The 13,107-nt window shown below is 38.0% G+C and overlaps 2 protein-coding genes across 6 annotated transcripts in view; one reads left to right on the top strand and one right to left on the bottom strand.

Annotated features, from left to right (window-relative positions):
* Positions 1-13,107, bottom strand: part of LOC147753022 (frequenin-1-like) — a 132,250-nt gene that overhangs the window by 7,721 nt on the left and 111,422 nt on the right. For all 5 annotated transcript variants that reach the window (XM_086969851.1, XM_086969854.1, XM_086969853.1 and 2 more), the window contains one exon: positions 4,684-4,762. In XM_086969851.1, coding sequence (XP_086825977.1) covers positions 4,684-4,762 — 79 coding nt within the window. The remainder of the gene's footprint in view (positions 1-4,683; positions 4,763-13,107) is intronic.
* Positions 6,223-8,642, top strand: Alg13 (Alg13 UDP-N-acetylglucosaminyltransferase subunit). The gene is made up of 2 exons (XM_022839405.2): positions 6,223-6,680; positions 7,197-8,642. Exons 1-2 carry the CDS (start codon positions 6,393-6,395, stop codon positions 7,404-7,406), a joined length of 498 nt encoding a protein of 165 aa, XP_022695140.1. The 5' UTR covers positions 6,223-6,392; the 3' UTR covers positions 7,407-8,642.

Here is a 13,107-nt window from a genome sequence, read left to right on the forward strand (position 1 = left end):
ATACCGTATACCTAACATAGACTATTATAAACTACACACCGACAATTATACGAGTAGAACTTCCCATGTTCCCGCTAGTCCTATACCTTTCTGTGATCTGTCCGAATGTTTCCCAAGCTACCCGCCTAACTCTAGGCTGACTAGGACATGTTGACTTTTTCGTACACTTCTACAACGTTTGTTTTTTTTTCGTAATGCTGGCTCTGATTGACTCTGTGTCTGGGACGCCCGTAACTAATATCGGCGCTGGGCCGACCTCTGAGAAAGATACCTGAATCGCTTTTAACGAAACGAAGATAGCCGACTTATAATGGATGCTGCTATGGATAAAGTCCACTAGGCATTAGTTCGGCTCCTGGGATGTCATCGAAGCTTAGACAGTGTTTCGAGTTTCTTTCCTTCAAGAAAAAATTAACAATAACGTATGACATAGAATTAAGGGTGGCTATGTTTGCCGCTGCTAATTTTTCTAGATGAAAATAGACGTTTTGTTTCGTACGTCACCAAAATATAAAGCTTTCCAACTTTATAATAGGTAGTAAGAAGGAATATATAGTTATTTCATACAATTCGGTCGATGCATTGACTCTGTACCTGGCACGTCATTAAGGCTTTGATATTTATCGTTAGTTACACATAGTTACAAACAGCTACACACATGTATTGTTCTTTACAGTTCGATTAGCATTTTTTTTTCCCGAAAATCAACCCGTTTCTATTGGCCGTCCCAGTTTACCAAATACGCAGTTTTCAACGCACTTTTACCCTACAGTTACATAGACAGACCGATAGGACCAACATGATTTTCGTCACTCACACTTAAAGATGTCGTTTTCAAGTTAACAATTGAGATTTAGGCATCTGAACATGTGTTGCATTTTGATTCGGCCTATCGAGAGCCTTCGATTGTCCACGATATACTACTTCCTGCTTTCCCCAAATAAACATCGATGTAAAAAGTTTTCACTGCAGTGCCACACAAGTGAGAGGCTATCAGATTCGATTTTTTGCCGTTTTTTCGCCAAAATATCAATTTTAACTTTAAGATATATTACATTTTTACTCAGTTGATTACAATCTAAACAACTGAAGTCAAAAAGACGTTACAAGAATTTTAAAGAATATTTTTGAAAGGATTGCTTCGGGAAATGTTCCTCACGCTAGCTGCCACCAGATTCCAACTGACATTTATTTGAAGTTCATTCAAAAGTCGTTCCAGACATATTTGCAGCCAACTATTCTGCAGGCGAGACGAACTCTCCAATGTACTTTTGACTATTTTCATGGGGAAAAATCAATTCTAGATACAGGAACATGTTGATGTAGTTAGGTTCAACCTTCGGTGGATATTGAAGACGATCCCTTCACAGAGGACATGAGCTTTCATCCTTCGGGGAATGTTTTCAACGTGTAAATTGCGACTCGAGTGTGAAGACATGTATTGCTCCTTATGTCAACGTCTATGGAAACATTCGACTGCCATTTCGTTAATGAGCAATTTACCCAAATTACGCCCTATGAGATGAAAAAAACAAACTCCCTATAGTATCTGTCCGACCGACTTCATCTTCGCGCAACTCTTCTTAAAGTGAAGCCCTAGCAACTCGCCAAAAAGCAGCCCAATCCAATAACTTTTAGGGATCGATTAGGAGGGGTGGAGCATGAAAACAAATACACAGTTTTAGTAGCAGGTATATATGTAAATCCGTCATGATTAACAGCATTCTCATCACTTTAGTTCGATCTAGGATATCGTTCGTAGTAACAGAGATTAGAATTTTTCGGTATAAAGGGAAGTACTTGGAAGTTCAGTAATTCTAAGTAGCCAGATCAAACAACTATGACTACAACAAAGTAGCGATTCGGTACAAGGCAATAGTTCCATATAGTATTAGTAGCAGTTGTGGCAGTTTTTCTAGCGTGTTTCTGTTGAAGCTGCCAAATCACCTCTCCGCTTTCTATATCGTTTGGTCTCGTTCTGGTCTAACGTGTGGACCGGCCGATTCAGCCAGGCCTACTGGGCCGGCCAAGTAGGCGACTGCTTCAGAAGCCTATTGTGCCGCTCTCGAGCAACAAGCCAGCCAGCCAGCCAGCCAGCCAGCCAGCCAGCTAGCGTTTGACTGACCATCTGCCGTCGGGTCCTATTCCTCACCCCGTACTATAGATACACATACGCAGACACTCGTGCGCAGGAGAAGTACTCGCTTTCAGCCAATCGGGGCCACCTAGCGATTCGATGAGTCTAACTAGATCGCAGGAGCAGTAGCGACGGTGATTCAATAGACGCGAATGGATCCTTCGTGCTCTTTGCTGTTGGGTAAATCGGGCCGGCGCGTGCCGAATACTTTGGTCGGTCCATTTTGGTTACACAAACCTCTTTTCAAAGAGACAACACACGCTTGTATGGACAGAAATCTCCCTACCGAGGTTGAGATGATGGAAAAATATTGAGCCGTTACTGAAAAATGAAGACGGGAAAAATAGCCTCCTCGCTGCGTGGATAATTTTTTCCGTTTCGTTCTGGCTGATTTCAAATGTTTAGTGAATTGTCTATATATTTATATATAACAACTGGGAATCACAGTAGATGGCGAAGCAGTCAGCGTCAGAAATTCTTCATCAACGTAATAATGCTTAGCCAATGACGGTAGAGAGACAAGATCCTCAGATTGTTCATCTGTTATACTGCGCCCTATTCCAAGCTTTACAAAACGATGTTTTCCACTGATTTGGGGGAAATTAGTCTTTACCCTCCTATTATAATAGAGAGATTTTTGTCACACGCGGTAAGGATCGGTTATGTTCATTCAAGTGTGTATATATTGAAAGTAGATACTAAGCTAAAATAGGCATTTCCGGGTCATCTTTAGGGTAATTTCTCTTACATCCAGTCAATTTGCAATTCAGCATAGCCATCCTGCTGTCTCACGTGCGCATATAATAACTTTGGTTCTTTTCAGGACTGCAATGGATATCTTATCACGTGTTTTTTCTAACCTCCATATCCATTTGTTCATCACGTGATGACAGCATAATAACTGGTTAGAAGCCGGTTTAGTCGTCGCACGGCGAACGACTGGGCAAAAATAGTCGATGCTTTATAGATCGTAAGAAATACGCCAGTCATCAGTGACGTATTGGGCCCGAGCCAGAAGCCAGTTGACAATCTGACTATTATATACCTCTATGACAAACAAACAACCTTCTAGCCCCGCAGCGTTCCTAGAAGTCAGTAACAACTGGCTCACTATGAAATTATAGGTTTATCTCGGGTCGAATTCTCGTCTTTTGGTTTTTTAGCTGTTAGTCCTGCTCCTGTCTGAAGAACTGTAAGATACACGAGAGGAAATACTTGTGTATATAACATACATCGCATATGTCGCGTACGTCGTGTGTCCATCATGTGCCGTTCCGTAGGGTCGGCGACGCCGGTGAGCGCGCGTCATTCGACGCCGCCTCCGCCAGCAAGTTTGTTAAGCGAATGAGAGAGGCATCTGGCACGGGCCGATACTACAGCAGGAGTAGGAGCAGCAGCGGCATCAGTGGCCAATGACTGCTGACAATTCACCTCCGGCTACCGTTGCTACTGATGTTTTTTGCCGGTGCTTATTTGTAGCACGTCCGTTGTTTGCCTGCTCAGATGTCCATCGAACAACGGTCACCCGTAACGGACCTAACGATCGTTGATCCAGCAGCACTGGTCTTAGCTAGAACAGTGACTGACTTCAGCATCGTCAACAATAGGGACAGGACAGGAAGGACGGCAGCAACAACAGTCAAATGTAACGGTTTGTCAGCATTAGTTCTATTGCTGAGCGGCCGGAGCAAGTCCGTCACCCTGAACAATTAATTTCTATCAATCTCTAAATCTTCTATATGTCCATATGTAGAGCCATTTCGAATCAAGAACGATTTAAGCGAAATTTGTGGGTTTTTGATGCGTTTATTAGGCCTGCCTCACGTACCTAGGATACATGCATTTATTTGAAAGACACCAGGGAATTTACGACCTTTTTGAAAAACCTGTTGTATTCTCGATTCAGCTGCTCCGCTAAATATCTATCTGTATACGGATTGCATAATTTTGACCACTATAACAAATACAATATGTGCAATTGGATCTAACAGGGTAGTGTCACAGAGAACGTAATGAAGACAAAGGCGTATCGTCTGGATGCTCAACGCTATATCATATACATATCGAGTCAGAAGATGATCTTACTGTCATCAATAATATTAACAGAAAGCAAGAGCTTCTGTATTATTTTTGCAATACGTATATTGTAGTTGGTCTGCTTAGTCTTTCTGTGTAAACATTCAGCGTTTCTCTAACACTGATTAGACACTCGTACCAAATCATGTTAAAAGTCCTGTATAGTCCGGTGACATATAACTGGACGAGACTCTACGCTGCAGTTTCTATATTGGAATAAATCTTTGTCTTAGCGGAGTAAGTTACGGCGTTTTTAATTGTCTTCCTAACGTTTTATAGTTTAATGTGTTTGTGTCGCGGTTAACTGTTTCATTGATATATCTGCGGGAAACAGTTATAGTTTCAGGTTGTAATATCGCGTAATATGTAATACTTATTAACAATGACATTAGATTGATGAATGGCTTAAGTATGACTGAATATTGAATTTGTATTCTGACTAGGAAGAAGGTAGAAATTCTGATACTCACATAACAATTTTTCTTCGACGTTGCCCCGTGATGTTACGCTAAGGGCACGAATAAATTCTTCAAATTCTATTGAACCATCCTGAAATAGAAAATAAAACGCAATTGATTAGGTTAGAAGCAGGACTACATGCCGAATACGCAGTAAAAGACGCTGGTGACAATATATAAGATCAGAAACGCAATAGGCGAAACAGAAGAACTCCTCATATGTACTGCGTCATTTCTTCGTCACTGTGGACTTAGTGTATCAAACGCTAAAAAGCTTCATGTTTTAAAATCATAACATTTTTTTAAGGTTTTAATGAAATTATGTTTGTGAACGGATCCTATTAATATCTGAAATCTTGTCTGAATCTATATTTACTGTTAGGGACATATTCTAATTCTTATTCAATTCTATATTGAAACGAATGATGCAGGTGCTGCATATGGCTCTGTCACATAAGCTAACATATGAGCATTTCAGCCTAACACAGTCCGAATCAAGATAAACTTTGGTATTTAAGAATATCTAGATCCGTGTTGCATTTGAGCTCAACATAGATATTTTGGCTATTTTAACATATTATACAATGATCGTTAAGAATAGTAGAGTAATGTGATTAACGGATCGAAACCCGAAACAAGTAATTTTAAAATAATTTAACTAGTTAATTGAAAGTGAAAGTTAAATTGAAAACTGTACGATTTGAAGACAAACGAAAAATATACACACATATTAACTTGAGAAGAGGAACTGCTTGACGGTTTCATTCATTTGGTCACGTATTCAATGCCAAACTTCTTAAACAGTCATGTAAGTCTCTTCTGTATATGAACAAGATAGCATATATTGAAAAGATTTAGTCTTGCGGTTAACAGCAAACAGAACCTGCACAACGTATTTTTGAATTCCTTTTTTGTTTAGCAGGTTTATAGATCTTTTTTTTAGATGAAGCGGGATGTTCAATCTCTTCTCCAATTGATACTTTCTTTGTCTAAAAATAATTTCAAAAACTAAGTTACTTTGCCGTCGCTATAAAAAAAATCTAAGTAATTTACGATATATATATATATATATATATATATATATATATTCTTGTTGACCATTTTGATCAACAAACTGATTCACTGGATTGGATTAAAGGGTACTTTTGTTTATACCGAGGACTGAACGCATCAAAGTTTGAACAGATCGTAGCAATAAAGGAAACATAACAATTTATAGTTTTTCAACATTCTGCTTTGTGATCTTTTTTAGCTAATCGTCGATGAAAAATAGCTAGCATGGCGAATGGGTACGATTCTAGTTCGCATATTTAACGATAGTAATCACTGAACAATTACTGCATCTATGAATTTACTCTTTGTTTGCTCTTATAGTTATATACTTATGAAAAATTTGTTATGAGCGGAACTTCCACAACGCCTCCGCTTCACATCTACGTATCACTTCGCTATGACTACAAAATTCGCGGGCAATCTATCAGACCCTCCCCATCAATCGTTCCCTTTCCACAGCCCTTTCCACATCATCTGCTTTTGATCTAAAACAAATACAATCAGCTGGGAAAATCGGTCTGCGGCCAACCACCAAACAATGCGTCCGGCATAACTGAGCTGATCTAAATTGTGTTCCATTGACAATTTAGCCTTTCTACAAAATATCTTTAAAGCGAAGCACAACGTTGAATAGCCGTCTTTGAAAAGCGTACTGTGAATCTACAGAAATGCACAGGAGAGGAAAAACAGCGTTTGTGACTGTTGGAACGACAAGGTTCGACGAATTAGTTGCAGAGGTGACAAAAAAGGAGACGTTAGATCTTCTGCAGACAGTGGGCTACGAAAATGTTACTGTACAGTTTGGATCGGGAGTGATTCCAAAAGTAAAACAACCAGGTGTACTTTGTTTTGACTATAAGAACGACATTAGCAAGGAGATGAGATCAGCCGACCTTATTATATGCCACGCTGGGGCAGGAAGCGTTCTCGAAGCAGTGCGGTGCCGCAAGGCAAAGGTAAATTTGTTATAAGAATGCTTTCTAAAGAACCTAATTAAGATGATACTATGTCATATCACAAACACATTTCTGCGTTACGGATTTACAACTGATAACTTTGTTGTAACAATACGCCTATACACATTTCAATTTAAGTACCTTTCTATAGCAGTACTCCAAATTGTAAACTTTATCTTCGTCATGTTCAAGTAGTTTAAAGATGTCTCATGCTAATGGTTCGCATAAACGGTACGAAGACTGAGGCCCTACACGCGTCACATACGTTTGAAACAAGATTATTAAGGCGTTAGATCAAACAGTAGGCGAATGTGTTCAGAAAAGTTCATTTCTTACCTTACAATAGGAACAACACCGTAGTGAAATAAGAACGAGTACTTCCAGCGACAATACGGTAAAATAAGATAAAATATATCGTGAGTTTATGTGATGGTTTGAACTCGCATTCCCTTTCTTTTAACCTAATCAGATGTACAGTGGCTGATTATTCAGTAACGAGCTTTGCTTTTTACGCAGGTCATTGTGGTAATCAACGAAATTCTTTTAGATAACCATCAGTGGGAGCTTGCGAAGGCAATGCACGATGGAGGATATTTGCTTTGCGTAACAGTTCCACGTTTGCAAGAGGCCATTACGCGAGTTCGGGATGAAGTGTTTGTACCATTTCCTGACCAAGACACCAGCAGATTTCCTGAGTTACTCAATAATATTCTCGGATGGAAATGATTTTAGGTGCGATACTTAACTAAATTAAATTATTATTAAACGGTCCGGAGATTAAATTGTAGAAAACCGTATATAGAACACGGGAGAAAAAAGAGCGTATAAAGTTGATCAAGATTTTCAGATTTGTTTACTTTTAATGATTCCGATAAGAATAATGGTTTGAGCCACAAATGTAACCTGGCCGGTGAGTATTTCTGCAGTTTTTATCGGTAAAAAATTATTATTAATAGTTAGACGCAACCTACTTTTGTTTGTATACATATGAATAATGAAAGATAATAAAGAAAATATGTGTGTGATTTTTCAAAATTTACAGAAAGTGGCGATGTATACCATGATTAATCACGATGTTGATATATGAAGTGCTTAGACTTGAGATTTCATTATTCGATTAATTTTTTTTTTGCAAAATATTGCATTTTGAAATGTAAAAAGCCCGTTTACTTTTCAGTTATGATCAAGAGAACTATCAAAGAATTATGAAGTCTAGCATTTATGCCATAAAAAATCATCATACTGTCTTTCAGTGTTAGAGAACGTATCAAAGGTATTAATTTAGCTATTTTTGGCGACTAAGCTAACTTAGTGTAACGAAATTTTTATATTTTAAGGACGAAAACGCATCTCTATGGACATGATGGATTTAGCTTCATTAGTTGTATACTTGGCCATCGCTGTTCTTTCTATAAAAGATCTACGCATCCCTCTTTTAGCATTGCTTTAAAGAGCTTTTGGAGTACGGGGCTTAATGTGAGAAACTTGGAAAGAAATGGTTACTATAATTATATAATTTCCATATGCTAGGATATCTATTGGAAAACCAAAGCGTAGCTAAGCCTATCCTCAAACCTAAGCTACCTCTGTATCTCTAAGGTTCATAGGTAAATACGTTATCAAAGGCGACAATGAAGGTCCTAAAAATTGGTTAGTTATGGTCTTGGCTACATTTTTATTGGCAAAGCAAATAAATTCGATACAAGGTAAATTCAAATATAAGCTGTCTGAGTTTCAATTTTTAGATGTTCTTTATTTGCAAAGCAAGCGCACGATAAGAGCTGGTCTATTCGGATTCGTAGATTCCATACAGAAATTCGTGGTAGCCGCGTTTCAGGACCTATACATCACAAGTATGCCCTATAACATAATATTATCAAGATATTATTACTCCTCGTGTTAAATGCGTTATTAAGAAAAGTGTTGTCGCGTAGTGAGACTAATAAAAGCATGGTATCCTAACGGTCGTGTGTTGATTTTGTAATATGTTTTTTATGCTAAGTGATATAGTCATATTCAGCGCTTACAGATACAAAGCTTGCTTAGCCATCTTGCATAACATGTAAAAACTGAACGTGTAGTGTGGTATAACGTGCACCTCTGAGTAGACATACAACACACAATCTTCCATATTAGGGGCTGTACATTGTTTCTTTTTTTATTTGATTCCCATTATGGCGTATTCCTTGAAAGCAAATGCGCTTTCTAGATTATTCAATAATAGTAGTATTTACAGCTCATTGATTAAGTGGGTGACCTTAAAGGTAAGTGTATCTTTGATTGACATGGGGATGCTGAGCGATAACGATTTTCATGTTGATCCATTGTTGTTTCGTTTGGCCAGCTGTTATGAAAAGGTCAAGCAAGGCAAAGTGATATGTTGCCGGTCTTCAAAGCTGCAAGTGTTCAACTCAGTGCATTGCTCATCTGATATGCCTCTATTCATTCGGAACTTCTGAAAGGGCGTTCCTGGCAGTTTCTCCGACACATGCTATAAATAGACTATTTTTAGTAGCAGCCCCTTCCGGATGTGACTATGATAAGAGACAACGGAAGTTCTCTTGGAGCTCGCTCCGTTACGTACAAAACTAGTTGTGCTGGAGGTTGTGGACAAGCAACCACGGTATACTGATACTTTTTGGTAAAGCAGTGTCTGCATCTAATGACGCTGTGTTCTAAACTACGAAGGATTTTATCCTACTTTACGTGGAATTCATCTATAAAAACGAATGTCCCCTTGAAAGGTTTTTGTATTGTTTTCACACACTTTTGGTTTAAGGGACTGAGAGTTAAAATGATATTATTAAACGATATAATTTGCAAATAATTTTATGAATGTACCCTTCTGGCAATAGTTTAAATGTTTTTCATCTCATACGTCTGATACTTAAACCGTTGGTCATTACGTTAGGTAGCCGCTTTCCGGCACGAAACAAACTTCGTAGGCGCACCTAGACCACCAAGTATGATTCATGTCTTCATGTAATGGTTTGCTAGATCATATCAAGACTAGATAGTTACTGTTTATGAAATGCGTAAGATAACATGAATATAGGAGTAGTAAGTCTATCTGTAAAGTAAATCTATTCTGAACAACGCGATTTCAAAGTCCTTTCTTTGGAAGATTTACTATGAATTTGCATTTATTAGGTTCATAGAATCTGTTACTGAGTTAATATCTTTGATATACTTACTGTTCGAATAATAGTATACCATAGGCTTACGTAAAGAGCATATGAGGTTTTGTACAGAAAGCAGCAGGGATTGCTTTTTTCGGGAACAGGATAGAGTTCAGGGTTTACTGATAACGTATTGGACCGTCTTAGCATGCCATCACCTGGCGTATTTAATCCACAATTGGCTTTTTCCTCTATAAATAAATGTTGTTAAATCTGACCTAAAAAACAAGTTGAACACTAAGAAGGAAATGATTACCGTCAGCAACTTTACTTTGAGGTTACTGAAAGGCCTCTACGGGGCAAATCAAAGCGAGCTTCAACGGTGGGCGAGAAAATTTTTGCACGAAGTTTCGCTAATACATTACATAACCTTCCCTGCTACGTTTTAAGGCAGTCTGTTTACAGAATACATTGAAAAAGCTCTGTATATCGACGAAATTGTTCTAAAAAGCTGCCACCATTCATATTTTTTGCAGTTTATATTTCTAGGCCCGCCCGTAGCAACGCAGCTCATCTCGATTTGCGTTAATTTGGCAAATAGATGTGTCTCTTGTACGTTATTTTCGTTGCGTGATTTTATAATAAAATTTTTTTAAGTCTTCTAGGTAAAAAAAAAGTATATTTTTCTATATGCTTTGTCATATCCCTTCACGAATCAGCGTTGCATCCCACATGCAATTTGCATGCGGCGATATAAGGGCAGGACAGACACGCTATTAACAAACAACAAATCTTTATCTTTAAGCCAAAAAATACTACCTATCTCGATTTTGTGTTGCTTAGGTCCTATCTTTAACACTGTGTTTATGTACGCAGTAATGTTAAACTCTTTGTTACTTTGTGTGTATTGCTGATTTTGTGTTCGACTTATCTAGTAAAGGGCGAAAGCCAAAATTGCACTGCTTGATCATGAAATTCCGAAGATATCCACTCCATTGCGATTTCGGAACTCGTGAAGGGCTTTGCGACTGATTTCGATTGGTTCCTCCTCCGTTTATAACGTTACTCCGCTTTTATGTGGAAACGAAGTGCACTACTTTGGCTTCGTCCTGCAATTACTATTATACGCGTTAATCAGGGATTATGAATGAGCAGATGTCTAAATCTGCTGTCCAGTTCCAGTGACGTGTACAATCAGTACAGATGTGTACAGATGTAAAGGGCATACGCGAAAAAGGTATTTAGACTTTGCATATAGCTGGCCAGCTTCCCAAATAAATGTTTCAAAATTTCCCAATTGCAATTATTATATTATAATTATATAGGGCTCTGCTGGCTGGCGGATTCAGGTTGGAGCAAAGCTAGCTTGGAACTGGTAAAAGCCAGTGTGCGTAACTGTCTCAAGCTTATTGCAGATTGTTGTGACTGTTTTGTGTTACAAAGTTCTTTCTGCTTCCAGTGGCACTGATTCTTGTCGATGCGAATTCTCATATTAATAAGTCTGTGGATCTACATCTGTTTATATTTTCTACCGGAAACGCCTATCATTGCACGTAATTTTTTCTTAGATTGTTTACTTTCTAGTGCCTTCAAAACAGCAGTCGTTTGGTTCTCCTAATCATCCTTCGAACACACTCAGATATGTCCCTCCAAAACGCATTTTTTAGATTTCTATTCTATTTTGTTTCTTTTTTAAACTAAGACCTTTGAAAAACCATCTTCAAACTTATGGCAAGTATAGATAGAGATACAACGCTAGATATGAGTGATCGATTTTTAAGCTGAAACGAAAGTTATTGCTTATTATATATATACTTATACTTTTGTTATACACAGAAAAGTTGCTTCGCATATATATTTATTATTCAGGGTGCTATACTGGGTATAATTTATTATAGTTCCTTTTTTAGGTGGTTTTACGGATCCGAATAATTCCTCGAGTTTCCTGATCTTACGGCATATTCCAAAATGCAATATTTATATCTAAGCAATACGTGTTTCGATTTTGATGATTGCAGGCAAATTCAGAATTAGCTTAAATGTTATCAGAATATGGCCGCCTATAGCTAACTTTCTTTTCTTTCAGCTGTATATCGTGGTATAATTTATAAAACTAATAAACATAGCGCTAGTTAGGTTATTCCGTTTTCTATAGTAATTCTTTGTGTTCCTTGTGGTCTATTACAAACACAATGGACATTGCATTTAGTAAAACCTTATGTCGTTATGAAACGATGCTAACAAACAAGTGAATTCACATCATGGAACTATCTACTTCTTTTTTAATTAAATAGGTTTTTAGAAAAAATTATCAGCAATTGCGCAATACCGATGCAGTGCATGCTATTATCCGGATATATAGGCCCGATCTGCCGATAAACTAGGTCTTCTCATGCAGGTTGGCCGCCATGATTTTTATAGTAGACAAAGCTTGCTTTTTCTTACAAACGAATGTCGTACATACGATTACCTATGTATAGCCATTTTCGTCCAAGAAATTCGGCGGGAACCCTTGCAATGTTTTTGTCTCTTTGAGCCTTAGATTCGTGTTAAGCGAATTCCTCTCGCTCATTGCTTGCCCACATGGATATTATCAGACTTACCTTCAATGAAACACAACGAGCTGCTACTCGCCGCGTGATAAATTCAAGCATTATTAGCAATACAGCAATGGCCGCTTTATGTAACGCCAGAAGCGTTAATAATAGCAAAGTTGATCTTTACGAGTGCTGGAACGGCGCAATGTTCTATAAGATTTGCAAAGACTTGGATAATCTTTGCAGCGTTTATAAAATTAAAAGCTTTGCAAGACCAAGTATTGATAACTGTCCAACAGTTATTTAATTGAAGCGTCTATTCGCGCACACCGGCTACATCAGAGTAACGCACAATAATAACAACTCACGGAAGTACGAGCGTATTTTGCGATAACTTAAGTTAATAATATTCAAATACACATCTTATGTATTACGCCATAATCTAAACCTCCGCACGAAAATACCTGTTGTCTATGCCTTCTTGTTACATCAGATTAAAACTAGTAATAAATACGCAATGTGTTACTCGAATTCTGACTCTACCAGGATAAAAATCCGTTGTCAATGAATATAAGCAATTCAGTATGTAACATATATATGCTCTCTAAACTAGTACTTAAACTAGAAGCCTAGCCTCTTAGAACTAGAAGCCTCTTAGAGCCACTTGGAACGTAACCCAAATGGGAACACGCAATTGAAGAACCGATATATCTCATACACGATAGCTTCTCAAATAATCTCACGTAAATGGTTCACATAAAAACACGTTTG

Source organism: Varroa jacobsoni, unplaced genomic scaffold, assembly GCF_002532875.2.
Source record: "Varroa jacobsoni isolate VJ856 unplaced genomic scaffold, vjacob_1.0 scaffold_797, whole genome shotgun sequence".
Taxonomy (NCBI): Eukaryota; Metazoa; Arthropoda; class Arachnida; order Mesostigmata; family Varroidae; genus Varroa; species Varroa jacobsoni.